The sequence below is a fragment of the Lacerta agilis genome, chromosome 5, assembly GCF_009819535.1.
Source record: "Lacerta agilis isolate rLacAgi1 chromosome 5, rLacAgi1.pri, whole genome shotgun sequence".
NCBI classification, from domain to species: Eukaryota; Metazoa; Chordata; class Lepidosauria; order Squamata; family Lacertidae; genus Lacerta; species Lacerta agilis.
This window is the reverse complement of record NC_046316.1, coordinates 24,299,290-24,323,991: the sequence shown is the minus strand read 5'-3', so window position 1 is coordinate 24,323,991 and position 24,702 is coordinate 24,299,290. Positions and strand designations below refer to the sequence as shown.

The following is a 24,702-nucleotide window of genomic DNA, read 5'->3' as shown; positions in this document are numbered from 1 at the left end:
TTAGAACCAAGTAAAAATGCAAGGTTGTATTAAATGTAGCAATAAGGAGATCATACTGCCAGTGTAAGCGTTTCTCGAGGAGAGTTTGGGAAGGGTGAGGGGTTGCTTGGGGGGAGGGAGGAAGAAGTCCTATTGTGCTAGTGGGCATAGTTGTGCTGGGTTCAGCTAGTACAATGATTTGGTTGAATACAATCCACAGTAATAAAATCACATCTTTAATATAGTAGAAGCAGAATTAATAATACAATATCATATCAAAGGTGTTGCCCAAAGATTTTGCCTGGTGCCAAACTAGAGAACAAGTCTGTTCTCTCATTGCCATTCTCCAGATCTCTCTTAGAGGTGGCTCGTAGAGAAGGGACTTAGATGATGACCTTGGTAACTGGGCGGGTTCATACAGGGAAAGGCGTCCCTTTACATATAGGGTCCCAAGCCTCATAAGGCGTTAAAAGTCAAAAGCAGCACTTGAATTAGCTTGGAAACAGAGTGTTATCCAGCACACTCAGGCCAGAAATTGTGCTAAAGCTTCACATTTGGAAAAACAAAATGCCACATCCATCAGCCCAGACAGGAAGGCAGTTGACCTGCAGGATGAGTGACAGCCCTTCAGAATCCCTAATATTTCCTATTTGCCCAATGCCAGGCATAAACCCCCTGAACCAGCACTAAGTCAAATAGGAAGCCTAGTGAAGAAAGAAGACAGCAACTCTGACTGAGCCAAACACTAATGTAACTAAGGGCATGTAGGGAAGTCAAATGCCCATAAGGAAATGTTCCCTGTTATAATGTAATAGAAAAGAACATTCAGAATCTACTATAGTTCATGTTGTGAGTCTCCAAAACAGGGGATCCATCTCCCTAGTAAGGTTATGTTAGCGAGTTCACTTCATCAGAACAGTCAGGCTTTAGGAGTCACTTTCTTTCAATGAGGAATCTGTTTTTCTAAACTCAAATAGCTACATACTGTTTAATACTTGGTTGCCATGGCAGTCTGGCGAAACATGCTTTAAATCACCAGATGGCTGTTCTTTATACAAAGCAGGTACTGGCAGCATTCCAGTTCTTTCAAGTATTTCCTAAGGCATCCATGTCTGTAGAGAACAGGTCTACAGCAAATGTATGCAATAGTTCACCAGAGGTAGATTTCACATAATGAAATATATGCACTATCCATTTACATTCTTCCCAAACATGTTCTGACAACTGGCCCCACCCACACTAGACACTCAGGTAAGTTCAAGGATTCCATACACCTTACATCAATACAGCAGTTTGCCACATGAAGAGAATAAATAAAATTCAACACAACAAGGTTTGCATCTGGTAAACCAGGACCAACTAGGACTTTTAAGAAGAAAATGCCATGTTCTTGATGCACTGGCTAGCATTAAAAAAAAAAAAATCACCTTTGTGATTATGGCAATTATAGAGGTGTATTCTCCCCACCCAACATGCATATCATGAGAGAGAACTAATTCAGTAGGACTGGCAACAGGCAACACATTAAGATATGTTAACTACTCATCTTCTAATCAACAATTAAATATGCACTTTACCAAAGATTAATATAGGTGTCTTCCAAGATACTGAAAAGCAAAAGGTAACATTCAAAGTTAGAAAAAGCAGGAAAATGGACTTTCATTATTTAAAAGGAAGGATAAGAAACTGATGGCCCTCCAGATTTTTTGAATTCCAACCCCATCAGCCCTAGGCAGCATGGCTAGGTGAGGGTTGGTGTGACTTTGTTTCCAACAAAATTTCAGGGGCCACAAGTCCCCTACACCTGTTTTACAGTAACGTTCCAGTTACAAAATAGTTTCAAAAATCAGACAAGAATAATGTTAGCTTGCAATCCTACCAAATAAAAATTACAATCAATTACTTTAATTTGCGGGGGCCAATTTATTAACACTAACACTAAAGGCATAACCTACATTGTCCACTGTTACATTGGAGGCAGAGATCAGACCTACTGACAGTGATCCTGGGATTTGAATCAGGAATCTCAAGAGCCAGGGCAGTGACCTAGCTTAGTGAACTACCTGGGACTGATTGAATGCAGGCCCTCAGATGCTCTCCAAGCACAAAATGGAATGGTGTATGTCAGCCCTGGTCAAGCAGTTTATACATACTAGAGTAATTTGCACTCTGCCCTTCCCTAGTAGGAGCACATACTAGGCCTTGAATCAGATACAGCCTCTCAGCCCTGACCTGGCTCTGACATTTACTGCTGATTACTGGTTGAGATTTGTTTACCTGCATTAGTCATGTGCATTTCCTTCTTAGGAGCCAATTCAACAGAACAAAAGCACAGGGTCAATGCTTTAGGAATCAGCTGGGAATGATAAACAGAGAAGAGGATGCTACTTATTACTAAAGTGATCAAACCAGTTTGATTCAGCTATAAACATATAAACTTCAGTAGGACTAATGAATTTATTGAAGCACAGAACTGATGAAATTTGAGTTGGAACACTTTGCCCAGTTTCAGTAACCCATTTCTGAACATTTAGGATTCTGATATTTCTATTTCCATTTACATTGGAAATAGATTACAGTATAGTTTCCCCCAGGACCTAGAAATGGGACACTTAGGTCAAAGCCTATAGTTTTCCAGACTGAAACATTATTTGCTATTTTATTCTTTTTAAGTCTTCAAGAGCTAATGTGGACTTCCAAAATGTTACCGATTACATCAGTTGCAGGAATTCATCATCATCATCATCATCATCATCATCATCATCGTTTGCCACATTGCTTCAATTGCACCACAACAGTTCATAATGGATAAATGGATGCAATGTGGCAACACTGGCAAAACATCAACTTTTTACTGAGTCTATAAGCATTATAAGATACAGATGTTAAGACAAAAAGAAGAGCTGCAACTACCATAAGCAAAGTTGAAAATAGTTGTTTCCAGTCTTACTATTTCACAACATTCATCTCTATCCCACTACCTAGGGGGATAAGCAGAAGAATGAATAATGAGGTGACTGTGAATGGTTCAAGTACACCAAGCTCTACTTCCCCAAAAAACATGGGTCCATAAAAACTTTTTGCATAGTTTGGGTCATCCATAAAACTTAAGGTTATTGCAAAAGTGGAACCACATATGTAAAGAACCGAACAAGTTATATCCTTCTCCCTAAGAAAATGTCTAGATCTGAAGTTACGTTTTTCAGAAATATATTTCACTGCTGGCCTTGGTACCAGCATCATCCTCCAAATCAGGAAATAACACTTCTGGTAGGTTGCATGAAGTTGCCAACTTCCTTTTGAGGATAAGTGTAGACTGTGAAGTACTGGTAACACTGAGCCTTCCTATTTTGACAGCTTCTCTAGGAGATGGACCTTGATTTACATATGCAGAGACTATCTCCAAGTCATCTGGAAGAGAGGCAAGTTCTCAAAGAGTATGGAAATAGCTTCTGATATAAAAAGGGCTAAGAACACAGCAAAAATCATAGGTAGCAACGAACTAGGAAAAATCTCTACAGTTAATTGTGAGAAAGGACACAGATCTCTCTCTTTAAAAAGCAGTGATCACATCAAAACCTTTATCCATCCATAATGCCACTTTGTTACAGTACATCTTTGACTTGCGTTCAACAAAATCACTGGATATTTTGCAGACCCCTAAAGCAAAAAAACAAAAACAAAAACAAAAAAACACAAGGTTTTTCCTTGTGTCACAGCCTCTCCCCCAGCAGTTTAGAAAATACTATCTTGTGCATGTTGGAGCTTATAGGTCTGAATTTTTTATTCCCAATATTTGCATTAAGGTTTTATACAGCAACTCTTCTCAGAGTATTAGAAGAGCACAGAAAAGACAGATTTGTGATTGTACATGCAATGTTCTCTGCCTGGCACTCTTGAACAATTGTCTGACAAGCAGCCAAAACTGTTATCTAAGAACACAACCAACAAAGTGCGATTGTAAACAACTTCCTAGCCAAAAAGATAAATATTGGGCTCCAAATATATAGAAAAACTATTGTTCCTGGTTACTCTATGGCACTCTTTGCCAATCTAATATTACTATCGCTCCCAATAATAGTTACACTTAAACATATTTAACTTATGCGCATTCAGCTTTATGTGTATGGCAAAATAAATTTTAAAAGGGCAGGGTTCTGGGGGAAATGACTTTGGCAATCCCATCTGCCATTACTATGGTACCTCAGGTTGAGAACTTAATTCGTTCTGGAGGTCCGTTCTTAACCTGAGGTACCACTTTAGCTAATGGGGCCTCCTGCTGCCACCACACGGTTTCTGTTCTCATCCTGAAGCAAAGTAATTAACCTGAGGTACTATTTCTGGGTTAGCGGAGTCTGTAACCTGAAGTGTCTGTAACCTGAAGCGTCTGTAACCCGAGGTACCACTGTAAACAGGGTGGATAAAAATCAAATTTAAATCAGATTTTTTTAAAAAATAAAATGCTTTTTGGGGAAAATATATTACCATCCAAAGGTTATTCAATCATGAAATAAAGATTAGTTTTTTAATTATGTAGAATAAGGCTGTATATGTTTAATTTTTTGGTAAATAAATTCCATTAATCCATTCACAATGTCATTTCTGCTCTTCCAGAGGTTTTTGTAAGATTATTGGGCAGTTTCTCTGCCTACAAGATATTATCACAGATGCTTGGTTTACTTTTGCAGTTCTCAAAACTGAATTTGACTCAGCAGAGATCACATGCCTCTTCTTCACAGCAAAAATGTTATAACATGAACAGAGTTGAGAAAAAGACCTTAATCCTATTGTTCTACAAACTTATGAATACAGAATCAACCCCTTCAGTGTTAAGTTTCAAGATGTTCAGTGAACAGAATAGAAACAATATTTTTCTGATTGTTTGGAGTGGAATGGATCTAATAAATCTATTTAAATTGTTATTATTAAAGTAATGATTATTTTTCTCCTTCCTAAGTACAACAGAAAAGTTGTCCAAATATGAATGATTAACGTATTAAACTGGGGATAAAAAAAACTAATATGAAAAGTTGTTATTCTAAAAATCTTCATCTACTTGCATATTAAAGTTATACCAGCAAGAATTAGTCTTTATGTAGAAAACTGTGATTTAAATCAAGCCTTACTAACTAGTGATTTAAATCGTGATTTAAATCAAATCCAGCCTGACTGTAAATCTAGTGGGTTTTGACTATACACAATTTTGACTTTTGGCGCAATCTCCAGATCGTAACCCCGTAACTAGGAAGGCACAGTTTTTCACCATTCCTTTGAGCTGTGTTTCAATTTACCGGGTACATAGTGAAGAATCAATTAATCTTTAGAACTCTTCCTCATGCTTAATGGAAGAGCATTCTCTCTATAGCTCATGAAGCAGAAGAAGCATTTTTGTACAAATCTACTATCAAAGTGCTGTAATGTTGATCTCCATTTATCACATATATTAGATAAGGATGACCACCAATGCTTGCTCTTCTTTTATAAATGTATGAAAGCAGGCATTTTCAGGACTATGTCCAAAGACTTCATAGCCCTTACAGCTTCAGAGCAAAAATAAATAAATCTTCCAAACATGGTTGACATGAGCCACAGCTCAGCAGCATGTTTAACAAAAAAAGGGGGGGGGAAGCCTCCTTGTGATACAACACAGAATTCTAAGCAAGAGCCAAATGCCAACCACTTTCACTGGCTGGAACAGAACTAGCATCGCTCTGCACAGCAGAATCCTTCAGCAACAATTCTGCAGATAACTGTGGGGTGGATGTTACACTCATGTACAGTGATGCCCACTATCTCCTATTCTACCAGAAAAGAAAAAAATGACAGGCATCTTACATCATAGGACAAATATCCCATCAGCCCAGTGCTTCTACTTCTTCCTCTCAGTAGCAGTTTGCTAGCATGTCTTGTTGCCAAGAATTCAAGTCACAGCATCCCTTGAAATTCCTAGTCCACAAACATTGCCTATCTATAGCAAGTCATTCACCTACAAAGTCCTGGAATATTTTTCATGGTTCAGTGGCATGATTTGCCTTTGCAACAACATATGGGTCTACTTTTAAAACATATATAAATGCTGAAGACAGATTTTAAGGGACAACTTCCCTCTAAGGAATTACCTACTTGGATTTCCTTTTAAAAAATCTAGCTGCTCTCTGAATGCTGCTTTTGTTTCAGTTCTTAGTGCTACAAAATGCACATTATACAAACATGCTGGCAGTTCACATTAAACAGAGATGCAAAAAGATTTTTTTTAATGTGAGGGCTATTCTAAAACATTCATTCTTTAAACAGTATTTTAGAAAGCTGGATCCACATGATTGCATTTTTGTACTGGAAATACCCTTTTTGCTGCCAATGAAAACTTCTTTAAAACATTACACCATTTGATATACAGAACTCATAGATGTGTCTTTAATCCAACCCACCTGCAATTCTCTAAATGTCACCAACTCCACCACTTAAAATTAAAGAACATGCAAAGATCCTTCTGTTTATTAATTACACAGCCTCTCTGTTGCTAATTTTACCGGCTCCTCCTTTTACACACCTTCATTACATACTTCTACCAGCAAGAAGGCTTCCAAAAAATCTACTTTGCCACATCCTCTGGTCAAGTTAAGAGTCAGCCAGTCTTCCTTCCAACTTTGAAGCTGTAAAGGTGGGTGGGGATTGCCTGGGTAGTTACACTATTCCTCACCATCTCCCCAGTTTCCAAGTTGGGTAGAATCATAGAGCTGAAAGGGACCACCGAGGGTCATCTGGTCCAACCCGCTGCTATGCAGGAATCCAAGCTGAGGCTTATTTGTCAACTGTGTGGCCAAGGCACCGTAAGAACCTAGGCCATGAAAGTTAACTCTTTTTGGAGTATGTAGAGTGTACTCAGGGTTGACAATGTAGTACTCTGGAGAATGAACACATAATGAATCACCTAGCTGGTGAGATCAACATGACTCCGAGACTGGAGATCAAAACTATCTCATTCAGAAGCCTGCAGTAACACATCTTAGATAAAGTTCCAGAAATGAGACGAGTCCACACATGCCTCTAAATATAAGCCAACAGGCACAACATGTGTGAAAATCCTGAGATTCTCCCAGACACTGCTAATATTTAGTTACTAGGGTTTTTTTTTTAAAAAAAAAAATAAAGCTTTCTTCAAACCACCATTCATCCTAAAAATGCCTTTCATTGAAAGGCAAGGTTTTTGAATTTAAGGTTTCATAAACGTTAACTTTTACTGATTGAACACCTTACTCAAAACTGATATTTAGTAAAAGGAGGGTCAAGTACTATTTATTGTGTGTTACTGCACAGACCTGCTAATGCCCTAGCCAGTGCTAGATGAATGCTACGTCTCAGCTGTAACCATTCACATTCATCAATATGCTCACGGATAGACATACTTCCATGTGTTAATGTTCCCACTATTTGGCCATTGTCAGCCACAGAACAAAAACAACATTTCTCTTTACAGGTAGGTGGCCATGTAGGTCTGCCATAGTCAAAACAAAATATAAAATAAAAAAAATCCTTCCAGTAGCACCTTAGAGACCAACTAAGTTTGTTCTTGGTATGAGCTTTCGTGTGCATGAAGAAGTGTGCATGCACACGAAAGCTCATACCAATAACTTAGTTGGTCTCTAAGGTTCTACTGGAAGGATTTTTGGATATTTTTTATTTTGTTTTAACATTTCTCTTTGACACTGCCACCCCAAGGACCCTCCTTCCTTCCTTTCTTTACTTACAACCATACCAGCAGCTACTGTTCTTTCCACTATCAAAACCCATTCAGCTGGGCCAGCTGTTGCCACAAGTAATAGATCAGATTTCTACTCTTCCAGTTTTGCTTCCTAGACTGTGAAAGAAGCAGAGAAACCTCCTGCAGAAAAAGAGACACACTTTTGCTATATCATCCTCAGGACTCTTGCTTCCATGGAAGCTTCTTGGAAGAAAGAAGGCCCACAGTGTGTGCATGAACTAGCAAGCAACTACCATTTAATTTCGTGTGTAAGCTCTTTAAGAATTCTTGGGTGGATGCCACCTGGAAGCTGGTGATGTGTCAGTTTTTAATTCATTAGTAAGCCCTAGAACATTGTCTCTTCTCACCAACATTAGCTTCACTTCCTCATTGGGTGGAATTCAACATCACGCTCATCTAATAATTCAATCTACCCCAAGATTGCAGCTTGCCAGAGAGAATGACACCCCCACCCCTGTGCTGTTCAGGGGGATCTCCTGACTCCTCCCCACAGTCAACTGGGGGGGGGCATAGGGGAAAGAAAGGGGAAAGCCCTGTTGCTCAAGCAGACATCCTTGCACAGAGCTTATGGTGAAACAACTGGTTATGTGAATCCTGCCCATTTTGTTTACTTTTAGTGGAATGATGTTCTAATCTAATTAAATTAAGCATGTGCTATGCATATATGGTATGCAACGTTATTAGGTTTTTGCTTCTATTGTGCTAAAATTTAGATGTTACAGGAACCACACAGACTAATCAGCAAAAAGGAATGGTTGTTCACCTTAGGCAAATGAATTGCTACTTCCACAATTAGTCACTATGGATGTGCAGATGGGAGGGTAATTTTTAATGTAGGCTTGCAAATTTGCTGTAACCTGCAAAGCTGTTGTACACATGCACAAACAGGAGACCAATATTAATTTTGAAAGACTGATTTAAAAGGAAATGTTCACAAACTCTTGGCTAATGCATACAGTCAGAGCTGTGACTGCTGCCACCTTTAGTCCATATATAATTTAGTGGATCTGATATAGCACTGCCTGCTCAAAAACGTTTCCATGAGATGACAGTTTCATGGTTGTCTGTGCAATTGCCACCTCATACCCATCATTACAGAATTCCAAATATCTGAAACATGCCTACTGATTGACTACATGCATTTAAGAAGACCTATTTACCATTTAATTGCTTGCTCACATGGCAGAGACACTCAAAATACCTGGTTTACACCACAATTTTATTCACTTCAAAAGTGTGAGCCTCATAAGGCCACATCACTTTGCCCTTTGAACTCGGGAAAAAAGTACCAAGAAAAAGGGTTGTTTGTTGTTGTCGGGGCCAGAGTTCTTTGCAGCAAACAGAGAAACAGGGGCCTACTCTTTTCCAAATCATAGCATGTGTATGCTAATTTTATATGGCTGACATAAAACATTTGGTTGTTTTTATACCACAATTTTTATAACACAACAGTCCTCAGAATAAGAATAGGCACTGTTTGGGTTTTATTTTTAAATCACACTGTATTTAGAAATAAATTATATAGGGGTTGCCAAATTAGTATTTAAGCTGCCACAAGATTGGGACTGGAACTACATTTACCAGATCACATTCTTATAGCTATGAGGACTACCACAATTTCTTGTTAAACTAGGTTAAACTCACTAGAGCATGCATTTAAAAGCCATTCTTTAATCATCTAAATGTTGAAATTAATGGATAATATATGGGATTTGTCAGAAAAAAATAAACCTTCTTTCAACACTTTGCCTGATGACCAAAAATTTGCTAATCTTTCAATGGGAAAAGTACACTTTAACTTTTCAACTACTGCCCCCCCCCATGATGGCAAAGGAAATTTCTGATAAAAACACAAAATGGTGTATCCAAGGTCCAGCCAAACCCATCACTTCAAGTCTCTTTATAGGCAGTGGACATTCATTTATCTCCCAGTTAGTTTCTAAATTGTATGAATTTAAGCAACAGACAAGATTGAAGATCTGGCACTGTTGGGTGATACCCATCAGTAGACCCATCAGTATTATCATACTAATAAAACCTTATTTTTTTTATATAAAACGGGGAGGGGGGTCTACAGAAATATAAGGAGCTTCCCGTTTACAGAGTTTCACTGCACCATGTTTACAAATAAAACTTATGAGCCAGCTGTCACATAAAAGCTTGTTTAGAGTCACTGGCTAGGGCTCAGTCCCCAAACCGGTTTTCAATGACAGGGCGAAGCTCTAGACAACAAAGGTGGCTGTGGCCTCAAGCGTGCCTTTACTGTTTTTAGTGCGGTGTTTTAAATAGTTGTGACCAGCTCTGGATCCTAGAGTGAACAGGAATCATAATCAGATTTTTAAAAGATGACCATTATATAATTTGAGTGCCACCAAATGACAATGATATATACACATATCTAGAGCTGAGGAGAAAGAGCCTCTAAAGCTAAACAGGCCCCCCACCTCAAAACCTGAGAAATAAAAAACTGCCATGACTCTCCCCCACTGCAATGCATCTCCTCCTCTCCTTACATAACATGCCTTAGGGATAGGCTCAGAGTCATGGGTTTGAGGTTCCTGCATTGCAGGGGGTTGGACTAGATTATCCTGGATGTGAGGGCGATCTGGCTGCGACATCTGTCACCCCATTGATCGCCAGGGTTGATTCGGCTGATCTGGCTGGCTAGGCGGGTGTCCCCTTCCTCCCTCACCGCCCCATGTGCGCCCCTCCCGAAGCTGCACGCTCGGTGGAAGAGGACGACCATCCCAGATAGAAGGAGTGTACCGTTCTTCGGTCAAGGGTATACGATAGCTGCGCTCCCCTACTAGAACCTCCAAACAAGCTCAATTACTAGATTATCCTTGTGGTCCTTTCTTACTCTACAACTCTGTTAATCTATGATTGCGCGTGAGGTAAGGCAGCCTCTATGCCAGGCATGGCCAAACTTGGCCCGCCAGCTGTTTTGGGACTACAACTCCCATCATCCCTAGCTAACAGGACCAGTGGTCAGGGATGATGGGAACTGTAGTCCCAAAACAGCGACACCGAGAGCCAAGCGGGCAGCTCCCTGTGACTTGAACTCGCAAAATCCCCGCGTTTGCCGCACCGAAGCCTAACGCTCTTAAGGTGTACGCGGAAAGCCGCGTATGTTAGGGGCGCACCTAAGGGCACGACAAGGCCCAAAAGGATTGCTTTCCCTGCACTCTAAAATGGCCATGCTCTGGAGTGGGGAACCGGCGCTTGTGCGGAACGGCTCACTTCGCTCCACCCCAGATATCAAAGCAGCAGAAAGTCCCAGAGGGCACTTCTATCACCTCCGCTGTGCGCGCAAGCGCAGTAGCACCCCATTCTTCTCCTCCTCCGGTCCCCACAAGCCTCAGCGGCGAGAGAGGCAGGAGCGAAGATGCCTCCCCCCACCCCCCGCGCAAGTCTGAGGGGAAGTTCGTTGGTACCGGTCCCTCTTGAGGCCCCGCTTCCCTCACCCTCTCCACTTACACAACGACTCGGGAGATGATACACGACACCATGTTGCCGTCCCGGTTCCGTGGGCGCCGCTTCTGCCTTTAACCGTCAGTCCGTCCAGCCAGCCCGAGCCCTACCTATCCTCCTCGCTTGCGACTTTCCGCCGAGCCGGGCACCGAATGGCCCCGGCCTCTTCGCCCGACAAACACAGTCTAAGCCCCGCCCTCCTCCCGCCTCGGGCATCACAATAGGCGCGGAGGCCGCGCCTCCTCATAAACGGATTGGCTCGCGCCGCCCAGCCTCATTCGCCCACCGCCTGCCGTCGAGCTGGGCTGCAGCGCGCATGCGGCGCGCCTCTGGACGACGAGGAGCGGATGGGTATGTAAGGAGCCGCAGCTATGCGCCGGCGCAGTCTTTTTCTCCCCCCCCCCTTGCTTGCTGTGTGGTGACTTGTAATGTAGGCTGTGCGAAACCCCTTTCCCGTAGGGTCGCATGCGGAGTTATTTATTGCTTTTTGGAGAGGGGTGGGGGAGCCGGGTTAGTTTGCCGCAGCGCCTCGTGCACCTTAAAAAAAAAAAAAAGACTTCCCAAATGTTTATCTTGCCATTAAGCAACCGATGGATGCGTCGCAACAAATACAGCAGCCTTTCAGGTCCCACAACACCAGGCCCCGGGTGGCTTCTGCTCGTGGTTCGTTGCTTTGCGACGTTCGCGCACCTTCTTCCTTGTCGCTGCTCTTGAAGCGGCCTCTGTGGATAATCTTTCCGCGTCGTTAAGGCTGGAGAAAGCGGCGTCTTCGTTTCCGCACGAGGCTCCTTTCTCCCAGAGGTTGTTTTCTTCCCCCAGCCGCGTCAACATTTCCACCCCACCCCACCCCACCAAACTGCGGGGAGAAGGCAGCCGATCTTCTTGGATGCGGCTGGAGAGGTGAAATTGGAAAACGAGGAAGTCTTGGGAAATGCGCCGACGACACATTAAGCTCTGCACGGTGTTGGCCTTGTTTGCTCATATTGCGCCGAACCCTTTTCCCCACTGCAAAGGTGCCTCTGACGTCGCCCTCGTTAAACAATCGGAAAGCCATGCTGATCTGCTGCAGATCAGCCAGAGATCTCCCAGTAGATCCTGATCCACCTTCTGCCCGCCCCTGGTAAATGAAAATGGTGACCGCATCCTGGAATGACTTGTAGTTTCCTTTCTACGGAACAGTTTCAAACGGTCAAATACTATATATGCAAGGATACATTTGTTCAGCACTGGATTTGGGCATAATTTGCAAGGAAAGTGTTAGGCATTTGATAGTAGAATGGGGTTGAAGGAGGGGGAAAGAGGAATTGTAACCATTGGTGCGCACAGTCAGAGGACAAGGAGCAGCACTAGATCTGTTCTTGATGTAGTTTTCTGAAATTAGTGAAGAAATAAACAGACATACAGATCCCACATGCTGGCAGTTCTTGCACCAGTGCTTTCTCCTCAAATATAACCTTGTGTTATGTTCCAAACTTGGCTTCCTTCCTCCTATTATTCAGTTCTGTAATCCTGCCAGTAAATAATGTGTTGTAAAGTGCGCAAATAAATGGGAACTACGGATCTGCCTGTCTGACAGGTAATGAAGATGAGTGTGCTTCCTAAGCTTCTTCAGGACGTGTAAAATCCTGCACTCTCTTTTTTGCAACTGTCCTTTTCTGATCAGATACCAGATAACCCAATTCCAAGTTTTGCCTGCTTTGTTTCTCTTCAAGGGCCATGCATAGTGCCTTTATCTATCTTACTTTTAATGAGGACTCTCTCATAAGGTTTCTGACTCTTAGATGTCTTTTTTTACAATCCAGATTTGCAAAAATAGCAGGAAGTGATGTAATGAAAGCTTGAAGCTGCAGCGTGCATGAACTGTGATTCATGGAGGTGAATTTTGCAAGCATGATTGCTATGGTGAATTGCCAATCCCTCTACCAGTTTTAACACAAGGGAGCAGAGGACCACTAGAACTCCCAGAGTGTGTGATTTGGCAGGCTTTGTGCTGTAGTGTTGTGTCTAGAAGGTAAAACTGCATGAAAAGCAAACTTTTGAGGTTTCCACTGTTGACGTCAGTGTTTTTCAAACAGTGGTCTGGTGTGCTGAGCAAAGGTGGTCATGAGACAGAGAAGGGTGGGAGGAAGGAAATATGGTTTCCCTCCTCTGAGGGCAAAGATGCAGAGGAGGTGGTGCTGAGGGAAATTAGGTTGTGAAATAAAAAGATAGTTGAATATTTACTATTAATAAGTAAATAAATAAATAGACTGGAAATTGAATGGCAGGGGATAAAATAGGGTGTTATGGGAGGAATAAATGCATGTAAAAGGACCAGGGAAGTGTGTATGTGAGAGAGAACATGCAATTTTGGGCAGGGGAGATAATGTGTAAGTTTAGTGTAGAAGGAGAATTGGGGAAGATATGGGCATGGGGGTGTAAAGGGAAAAATATAAAAGAATCCCCCCCAGCAAATACTGCCTAAAATTGGGAGGCTGAGTCAGTACCTCCACAGCTACAAAGAAAATATTGGCAAATAATTTAGCAATTTAAAAAATGGAATAAATATGTGTAGGAAGTTATGCCAGCTGATTATGCCAAACTGCCACCATTCTGTGACTGACTTAGTGAGCTGGGAGAGGGAAGTCCAGATCAGGCAAAAGAGGCAGAGATGAATGAAGAAGCATGGGGGTCTCCCCCTCCTGCTGTGACAAACTCCCCTCCCCCTTGTCTCCTAGGACCAAGGAAGGCATGCAGTGGGAGGAGCAAAGGCAGGACTGCAGTCGCAGTCTCAGATTGCTTGGGGGGAAACCCTGGAGAGGAGACTTGGGTAGCTGTGGGAAGGTGGAGACCTTTAGTCCCCACAGCTGCCTCATAGGGGCAAGACATTCAAACAGAATTGCTGTGCTCATTAGGCCTGGCACTCCTGTGCAGATCCTGTTTAAATAATTAATTTCACCTACTCGGTGTGATCCACTGTGAGCTCACTTCTGACACATATATTAGGTAAATATTTCATTAAGAACATAATAAGTGTTCTGCTGGATCAGGCAAAAGGCCTATGTCTAAACCTCTTTCCAAGCCTTCCAGGATAGTTGCCATTGCTACATATTGTGGGAGCGAATGTGCCTTCTTTTGATCAGCTAATCTGGATTGTATTTGCTTTGGTGCAGGCAGGGTGTATGTGAGTCCAGGCAGGATGTGTAGGAACAGCCAGAGTGATTTCTGGTTCTGTTTGTAATACCTACAGAAGTTGCAATGTCACTAACAGTGCCACACTTGATTGTCTGCCTGAGGCAGCAAATTGCCTGCTGCTTACCTTTGAGTTTGCCATTTTAAATTAATGTGAGAGGGTAGAAGACAGGTGAGATAAGAAGTATTTGACGGCAAATGTTAAAGTCCCGACTGTAACAAGGTGATGAAGTAAACCAGAGTCCATGGCACTCTAGGGATGATTGCTTATTAGAAAGATACCATTGAGTGGCTGTAACAGGGCATCAGATACAAGAAGCCAAGACAAGGCTTTGTGACAGGAGAAGGTATCTGCAGCCATGGGAATGGGAGCTGAGAGGGCAGGCTGATCAAAGAGGTAGGGAGGAAAGCAACAGCTTAAATTGTTTGTTGTCAGAGCAGCTGAGAGGCTGTAAAAAGAGCCCTGCTGGATCAGGCCAAAGGCCTATCTAGCCCCTTGTTTTGTTCCCATGGAGGCAACCACATGCCTATGGGAAGCCCTCCAGCAGGACCTGAGTACAATGACTCTATTCATACTTGTGTTCCCCAGCAATTGTTCCTCAGTGGCATACAGTCTCTGATACAGGAGCTAATATAGGGAGCCATCATGACTAGTAGCAAATTGTTTTTTAAAGCTGTCCAAGTTGATGGTCATCATCGCTACATCAAATAGTAATTTAATTCCACAGATATGTGAAGAAGCACTTCCTTTTGCCAATCCAAATTTCCAACCATTTCCCTTCATTGAATAGCCCTGGGTTCTAGTATTGGGAGAGAAGAAGAAAAACTTAACCCACCCACTTTCTCTCGATACCATAAATAATTTTATAGTGCTCTAACATGCCCTCCCATATTTGCCTTTTTTCTAGGCTACAAAGCCCCAAACGTTTTAAGCTTTCCTCATTGCTGAGTTGCTCCAGCTCCTTTATAAATTGGGTTGTCCTTATCTGCTGCACCTTTTCCAGCTCTACCTTACTAGAGTTACAGAATAAAGGTTTCCAGGTGCCTGTGAGTGCTGGAGTTGCTTTGGGATTAATTCTGCTGTGAATCTTGCCTCGCCATGCTGCTGTGCCCCTGTAACCTACGAAGCTGCCTTATAGTCAGATCATTTGTCCATCTGGAATCAGCTCTCTGGGGATTCAGATTGGGATCTCTCCCAGCCCTACTTGGAGATGCCAGGGATTGAACCTGGGATCATCTGGATTCAATCAACTCAATGCTGCCTGTGCGTTTAAAACCAGATTATTACAATGACGATACATACAATACCCAGTACTCGCAGAAACCGATCCTCTAAAAGGGGTGGGGTTGTATTTTCTTCCGTTTAGGAAAAGAGGTGTGCAAAACGATTAAGCACTAGTCAAACAAGTTTTAAGTTGTTAGACTTATTTTGCAATGTAAGTACATTTACCAGTTCTATGGGTTACATACGCTGAAGCTTGCATGCAGTCAGTTTTTGCTAGAGAGCCATTCTTATACCAAAGTGCTGCCCTTTATTGGGGAGGGGGGAGCCCACAAGAAATAGCTTTTGCCTTCATTGCCATGGTAACAGAATCCTTAGTGGAAAGCTGCATTTACATTTAAAGAGACACTTATAAATGTAAACACAAATAGCAATTAGGTGTCAGTTTTGTTACTAAGAGTCTGTCATATCTCGTAGAATTTGAGCTTCAGTATAAAGAGGTACAGCAAAAGCTTGTTTATCAAACAAGAATGAAAACTGAAATGGAACTGCAGTGAATATCAAGGAGAAAATCAAAGGCTACCTGGAATCTGAAAAATAGAAACTGAATTAATTACTGTCATTTATTTCTCCAGAACGAATTTGGCATTTGTTTCTCTAGGAATGAGCTGTAACAGATTTAGACACACATCCATTTTCAATCTGAAATTATTTTCCTACAAAACAGCAATTTTAAAGATTCCATTAGAAATGACAATATGTTAGTGTTTCTCAAGCTAGAGGGCAACTGTCCACACCCTGGAGGGAACATCAGCAGGGGCTGTGCAAACAGTTGTATATGCCTTACTGGTACTAGGCTTGTAAACAGTCAAGGCTCAACATTTCTCAATCATCTTTGTGGCAGTCACACATTGTGTATTTAGCAGAACTCTTCATTTTAACACTTTTATACCTGGTTCCTGTGCCCTGCAAGTTGCTGCTCCTAATACTGAGCCTCTTTCATGAGAGTAACTGTCTTTCTTGCAAAGCTTTTCTGTTTTAAAATGTTGTTTGTTTAAAGTCTTTATATCTTTACCACACAATCTTTATATGTGTACCCCACAGTGGTTTACAACACAATTTAAAACAAAACAATAATAAAATGCACAGTAATCTAATGAAAGGTAATAGAAAAATGGCATGATTTGTACAGGAAATCATTGTTAAACTAACCAGGAAAGCAGAAAAATTAAAACTCCAGTTCCAATGTTTTAAAATACAGCATCCTCCTAATACCATTTTAAAGTATACAACATTACAATTCCTGAAATTAGTATAAAAATGGCCTCATCTTTTCAAACATTTTTTTAAAAAACAAAAATAAATCTAAATAGGTTTTTCATATTTGAACCATTCTAGGTTTTCATATCTTTCCTTTTTCTGCTCTTTATTGAGGCAGCAGCCATTTTGTGTTAGGCCACACCCCGGCAGCACCAAAATTCCAAATCTCCCCAAATTTGAAAAGGTTTTCAACCACTAGTGTAGGCAATAAAAGGTAAAGGGACCCCTGACCATTAGGTTCAGTTGTGTCCGACTCTGGGGTTGCGGTGCACATCTCGAGTTACTGGCCGAGGGAGCCTGCGTACAGCTTCTGGGTCATGTGGCCAGCATGACAAAGCCACTTCTGGCGAACCAGAACAGCACACGGAAACGCTGTTTACCTTCCCACCGGAGCGGTACCTATTTATCTACTTGCACTTTGACGTGCTTTCGAACTGCTAGGTGGGCAGGAGCTGGGACCGAGCAATGGGAGCTCACCCCGTCGCAGGGATTCAAACCGCCGACCTTCTGATCAGCAAGCCCTGGGCTCTCTGGTTTAACCCACAGAGCCACCTGCGTCCCCAGTGTAGTCAATACTGATCTCAATTAACCACTGGTCTGACTCAATAAAGGCAGCCTCCTGTGTTCCTATTCAGAGCTGCGTTGCCTAGGAACGTGGTTAGCACCTCATAATAAAAACTGGATTCAGCCCATGGCATCAGAAGAGTTAGTGGGTTAGGAGAACCTGAAACAACTGGAAGCCAATATTGGCTGAAATGGTCTATATGAATAATCAGCCATGGTATTTTCCTATTCAGATGCCCTCTACTGTACTTTTTAATCAATTCTTATGGGCTTTTCTCTTAACCAGACAGCTGGAAACACACCTATAGCTTTATTTTATTTTGACTGACCTGCCCCTAGTCTTGCCAAAACCTGCTCCCAGCATTTTGCAATAACAACTCTTCTCTCTCCGTGTTCTTTATTTAATCATAACATTTTTTGCTAAAAAGAACCTCAAAGCACTAACAGTCTAAAGCATTTGGAGTTGCAGTTTCAAGCTGAAGATTTTTAATTAACCCCAGATTAAATTAGTTTGATTGCATCCCAGTGAAATGCAAGGTTTTCCCTTTTAGGTGGAGCCTCACAAAATAGTGTGGTGATCTTATTGTCTGGGGTGGGGTGGGGGAGATAATACAACTTTTTTACAAGAAGCAACATAACGCATTACTAATCACCCCCATTAAAGTAGATGTTATTTGCGTGGCTTAGAACCTGCCTAAATCTATATATCCTCATTTGTTTTCTAAATTAGGTTTATAGAGAAAGTACCCTTTTCACTTACAAGCAGAGCTAGAAGAAAAAGCTTCCCGAGTTGCTTTTACTAAAGGAAACATGATCCAGAAAGGAAGGGGGAGAGTTCAGCATGGCTCAGTTTCAGGTCTGTAGCTATGGCAGCAGAGTCTTATGGCTATACTGGTTTATTGCTTCCATTTGGTGTTATTGGAGCCTAGAAAAAAAAATGTAGCTCCTATGAATGGAGACTATAGAAAACGGAAACACTTCACTCCTTCCCTCTTGTGTTGACAGCCTGTTAAGATTACTGCTTTGTTAGGAACTTTTCCTCGACTCAAAGCAGAGGTTTTATGACTTGGGGATGTTTTCAGCTTTTCATTTTTCTCCTCCTCTTCCCCCAACCCCCGGCATAAGACCAGGATCTCCTCGTGATGACCTGGCAAAGGCTGAAGGGGAAAGTTCCAGAAGAGGCAGATTTGGTGGCTGAAGAAAAGGAAATAAATAGTGCCAAAGCAGTTGTTAATGCAAGCAAAATTTCCTAAGCATGCACAGAAACTGCAGAAGTATCTATCAAGCTGGTCATGTTGTGCGTACGGAATGCCACTGCCCGTGTTGCTTTCCAAGCGACGATGGATTTGCTAGCTTATTAGCTGTAGAGGACCAATCTGGTCCAACAGCTAGAATGTTGGGCTCCAGTGGAGGAAATTCAGGCTACAGTTCTCACTTATGAAGCGTGCTAGGTGGCCTTGGCAAGCCAAAACCTTTCAGCCCACCCACTTGCAAGGATGGTGTGAGGCAAAGACTCCAATTCTATGTACAGTTAGGTGCACAGTTCCATCAGGGTCGATGAGTTTAGGTGCACCAAACTGCATAGGATTGAGTGGTGCAGTTTTGCTCTGAGCTCCTTTGAGGAAGGATGGAATGCAAATGTAAAAAGATAAAAGCAAGAGGGCCTGGCACTCAAAGTATTTTGGTACATGCTGTATATAGAAAAACAAATCAAGCAACTCTGACTCCTCCATCCCTGAATGATAGCTGTGTATCTCCTCACACGATGTTTACTCATCACTAGATGCTTCAGTTTTGCTGTGAACGTAAGGACAGTTACATGGAAACAGATTCTGATTAAATTGAGATTTAATTTCAGGTGAATGTACCGACGAGCACAGTGTTGGGTTGCAGTGTTCGAAATTTGCCAGGCACATTTTGCGCCTGGCTGTCTGCCTCTTGCGACCAAGTGAAGATGCCTGGCTGCCAGGATAGCGCCTGATGTCTCCACCATCTGGAGGTTCATGCCTGATCCTTGGATCTTGACTGTTTTCACACATTACCAAACACATCCTATAGAATTCTGTACATTATATTTTATCTGCACAATCAGAATGAATTTCAGGAACCAATAAGTCGCATTGAAAAATATGACTTTCGCGCCATCTGGCCCCCAAGTGGCAACTAGGCATTCCATTTTGGTGACTGTAACCCTGGTTTAAGGAGCCATTTAGTGCCTAGTTTATATACCTGAGTTTCTAACACTGTTGGGTTGTAATATTTAGAAGTTAAATCCATTAACATCAGGGAACCTTACTTCTAGGTAAATTCCATGTGTGGAGCGTGATACTAAGCATATTTGCTGTGTAAATTCTAGTTCACTGAAGAGAGCTTAATCCTATGTGCCTTAATCCTGCAAGCTTTAGTGCAGTTGTGACCTCCAAGTTAGATTGGAGAATTAGAGGCAATGTTTGTTCTGTTGTACCTTTGAAACCACAAATTTGTTCAACATAGACTCCAGTCTTCCTTCTAAACCACTCTGCTTCTTGCTCCAACTAAAGCTTTTGAGCAGCATTGTACAAGTCATGTGACTTATGGAGACTTGGGGTTACCTCAGTTTTGAAAATATTGGTTTTCTAGGCACATCGAAAGTAGAGTATTATACATACTAAAGTGAAGCATTCCTTATTCAGCTGATAGCATTCATGTATGCAGTGTCTGTTAATGTAGGGTTGCCATAAAGGTAAAGGGATCCCCGGACCATTAGGTCCAGTCGCGGACGACTCTGGGGTTGCGGCACTCATCTCGCTTTACTGGCCGAGGGAGCCGGCGTACAGCTTCCGGGTCATGTGGCCAGCATGACTAAGCTGCTTTCTGGCGAACCGGAGCAGTGCCTGGAAACGCCGTTTACCTTCCCACCGGAGTGGTTCCTATTTATCTACTTACACTTGACGTGCTTTCAGACTGCTAGGTTGGCAGGAGCAGGGACCGAGCAATGGGAGCTCACCCCATTGAGGGGATTCGAACTGCTGACCTGATCGGCAAGCCCTAGGCTCTGTGGTTTAACCCACAGCGCCACCTGCGTTCCACAGGGTTGGCATACTGTTGAGCTAGTTTTATGGAAATTTGCCAAAATATCAACACTTCCAACATGGGTTGTCATACACCCAGGTTTTCCCCAGTCATTTTCCCTGTTTTTTTTTTAAATTCCTCCCGGACGCTATTTCCGCCGGACGAATCCTGCATATGCATGGCAGCCCGTGTTAATGAGCAGGGAGGGGCAGCAGTATTTTTCATACATACAACACACCATGCACCTTGTCCATGTTCTTGAATCTCAGCAGCTGAAATTGGACCAGACTGTACCCTGAACCCATTAATTGATTGAACTGATGGATTTGTGGTATTCAAGTCATGGCAGATGCTAATAACTTTATCCCCAAAGAATGCTTAGCAAATGGGTCACAGCAGGCTACTGAGAGTTTTAAAATATTGTGATGTAAATCAGGCTGAAGGCCTTGAACCACTCTAATAGACAGCACTACTTAAACAGGATGTTGGCAGAGTATTGTTTCTTTACCAGTAGCAGTAGTTGCTTGTTGAGACCTACTGTATTCGGATTCCTGCACCTACAGTTGAGCACAGCCAGAACTTTCCTGTGGTCCTCACTACTTCTCCAGAGCTTCAGGCTCAGATTCCTCAAGTTCCATCTATTTTGCATTATGCAGTAATAGGCTAGTGCACAAATGTAAATTATGATTGAATGTGTGACTAGTCTCCACTGAAAAGTATCATGGATGAGGTCCTGTCAAAAACCATCACTTAACATAATCACATGCAGTATAATAATTCCATTTGATTTTATGACATAACTCCTATAAGGAGCAATAGTATTTGAGGTGCACAAAAAATAAATAATGACAATCCATTTAATTTTTACATTAGACAGAGTATCGATGCCAGAACTTGACAGTCAGGCACCACAATATTTCACCTAGGAAATTAATGCACAATGTTAAAGAAAGATCGAACAGTTTAACAACAGCAATGTAATTTGTTCCTCCTCTAGTAAAAACCTAATCCCCACTCACTATTTTCTCTACCGCAAACCCGACTGCCATGAAGACTGATTCTTTCATTTGGAGCTATCTCTTCCTCCTCCTCCTCCTCACAGGAAGCTTAATCAAGGGCAGTAGACCTCTCAAAAGTGAAGAATCTGGCTCCCTATAGCAAAGACTTGCCTGTCATTAATATAGAATCTAGCTGCAGGCCACCTTTGGCAAGCCACTGTTATCATAGGCTTAGTCCAGACTCATCTGCAATCTAGAAATATTACTTCCCTTGCAGGGTTGTAAAGATCATTGAGGTCATGATCACTTTATTTGTATGTTGCTTTTCTGTATACATCCCATTCAAAGTGGTTCACAGCCAAGCATGGCACTGACACAAGTGATTCACATGAAGGGCTCTGAACAAAGTAATGTACACATTTGATTGTTTAAGGGATGAGTAGTATTTTTAAATACTAAACCACTGAGCCTTCAGGAGAGGGCAGAGTATAATTATGAAGTAATTATGCTTCTTTACATGAACAATATCACACACCTAATCTGACCAGTCTATTCAACTCTACTAATAGCTAGATGTACTCCATTCATTTAAATAGTAACATGGTAAAACCCTGTCCTCATGAATATTAACTCACTGGTAAAAATGTGAAGAGCAGTGAGTGATTGCATCTTTGGCGATAAAAGTTTATTACTGAGGTGCTTAATCTGATAGGTATGGTATTTTTGAGCCTTCCAGAAATTAGGTAAAACTTGACATTGATCTAAATCTAAACTGAATGCATTTTCTTAATAGACTTGTTTTGTTCCACCTCATCTTGCTCCCCACCTCTGTAGCAGTACACCCTGCTTCTCCTTTCTGTTTTGCCCCTCAGTGGTTACCATTGATTGGTTTGAGGTGGGAGGAAGAAACATATGCAAGCAGAAAGCAAAGGGGGAGGGAGAAAAGTGGCAAATAGATGTAAAAGATTATGTCCTAATTCACCTAAAGTTAGCAATTGCTAAGACCATTGAAAGATATGGGACTTTGGTAGCCAGAAATAACTTGTTTTGGTTTCAGTAAAATGTGCAGCACAATCCTATGTATGTGTACTGTACTCCTTAGTTTGTATAGGATTGTAGCCTGAATCATGACTGGCGGTAGCTGGACTGGGGCATATAGTCAATCTAACATCGGTATCCTGGTGTGTCTTTTCTCATTATTATCAGAATGAGATGGAGCTCCCTTTTGTGGGGTTCACTCAAGACACTCTGTTTTAGCTCACCACCAGCACATTAAAAGTGTAAACAGTTTCCTTGCCTTTTTACATGACTTTATTGATGATGTGGGAATTTAATCTGCTTTGGTGACTGAGAATATTTCAAGGACAAGGAGCAATCTTGTGTGCCACAGCTCAGGATGACTAATGTACAGCATGCATATAGTTTAATGAAGGAAAGGGGCTGCTTTAGGATAACAAGGTATCTTCGATCCCTTCCAGCTCCTGTGATTCAGTGATTAATCTGCCTTAACCTGTTTGTTTGTTTTTTAACCTGACCAAGTTATGCTGTTGAAAACTATTGAGTGATGTGACAGAAATGACCACATTGTGGTTTGATCAATTAATCAATTACAGATCAAGAGTAATAAAACCATTTGGCACATAGAAGGCAAGAAGCGTTTGAAAGCCTTGATCTCCTTATGGGCCAATAAAAGTCAGTTACTTCACAAAGTGTAACAAATACTATGAGGACATAGGATCTCAACCATCTGTATTTGGAACATCAGTTTTTAAAAAACCCTTAGGCTATCTGCTGCCTGGATGCTTCAGTACAGTAGCCTACTGTAATTTCTTCCTGTTTCTCTAAGTAAGTTTTATATGCTTGGCAGTGCTGCTGCTGATTGAGAACAAATTGGACAACAGATTGATGGGGTGGGAAGTGAGCCATAAGGGAACAAGGTGCTCTCCCATGGGCCTACTCATGTTGTGCAGTGGTGTTTAGGGAAGTGGACCACTTGAAGGCATTCTTACGCTCTGAAGTTGCTCCTTTCTACTCATGTGTAGTTACATTCTGCTCTAGTATCACATGGCCTATGAGCTGGTGTAGGCTCTCTGATCTCTGCTGTCTACACTGTATTTGTTGCGTGAAAGTTATTGCAGCAAGTCAGAGGGACAGGCTTCTCACACTATTAGAATCAATCAATCAATCAATCAATCAATAACAATTTATTCGACCGTCAGTCAGAACACAATCATCCATACAAATTTTAAAAACCTGAGACAACTCAGAGGGGTTTACACTAAAACATACAGTAAAAGTAAATTATACATAAAAACCCATATCGATACCATCGATTTTGACCTGAAACTTCCAGCTACCACCATGCCAGTTAATGGCAGCTGGGATACACTCCTTTTGCCCAAAGAGATAGTTTAAAGCAGTGTTTTTCAACCACTGTTCCGCGGCACACTAGTGTGCCGCGAGATGTTGCCTGGTGTGCCGTGGGGAAAATTTGTTTATTTGACTCCTATTCAAGAGAATTACTTTATATATAGTCAATATAGGCACAGAGTTAATTTTTTTAACATTTTCTAATGGTGGTGTGCCTCGTGATTTTTTTCATGAAACAAGGGTGCCTTTGCCCAAAAAAGGTTGAAAAGCACTGGTTTAAAGAATACATTTACTTACGTTCTCCTGACTGAGGGATTCAGATGATGGGGGGGGGGGGGAAGAGGCCTTCACTGACCAGCCTAAAAGATAAGCATATAATGCTTGTAAGGCTTAATTAAGGTGGGCCCTAGATGTTGTCATTGTTTTATAATAGCACTTTGCTTTTTCACAAACTTAAGAAATAATAATTATGCTTTATATAGAATTTCAGTATTATGCCAGTGTTGTTTTTATGTTAATTTAGATTTAAATGCTTGCTTCTACTTGGACTTAATCTAGAATTTGATTAGAATTGTAGAGTTGGAAGTGACCCTGAGGACGATTTAGTCCCAACCCCCTTGCAATGCAGGAATATGCAGCTGTCCCATACGGGGCTAGAACCTACAACCTTGGCATTATCAGCACCACACTCTAACCAACTGAACTATTCAGGCTAGAAAAACAATTAAATGTCTAAATTATGAAATCTCCCTCATCCTTACAATAAACAGATAAGGGAGATTGTTATTGTCCCC

General features: G+C 41.7%; 2 protein-coding genes across 2 annotated transcripts in view; one reads left to right on the top strand and one right to left on the bottom strand.

Moving 5' to 3' along the window:
• Positions 1-11,345, bottom strand: part of REEP3 (receptor accessory protein 3) — a 29,738-nt gene extending 18,393 nt beyond the window's left edge. The window contains exon 1 of the mRNA XM_033148933.1: positions 11,219-11,345. Coding sequence (XP_033004824.1) covers positions 11,219-11,250 — 32 coding nt within the window. The 5' untranslated portion in view covers positions 11,251-11,345. The remainder of the gene's footprint in view (positions 1-11,218) is intronic.
• Positions 11,346-11,487: 142 nt separating this feature from the next.
• JMJD1C (jumonji domain containing 1C) overlaps positions 11,488-24,702 on the top strand; it is a 112,438-nt gene continuing 99,223 nt past the window's right edge. The window contains exon 1 of the mRNA XM_033148931.1: positions 11,488-11,563. The gene's annotated coding sequence lies outside the window, so the exon portion shown is untranslated. The remainder of the gene's footprint in view (positions 11,564-24,702) is intronic.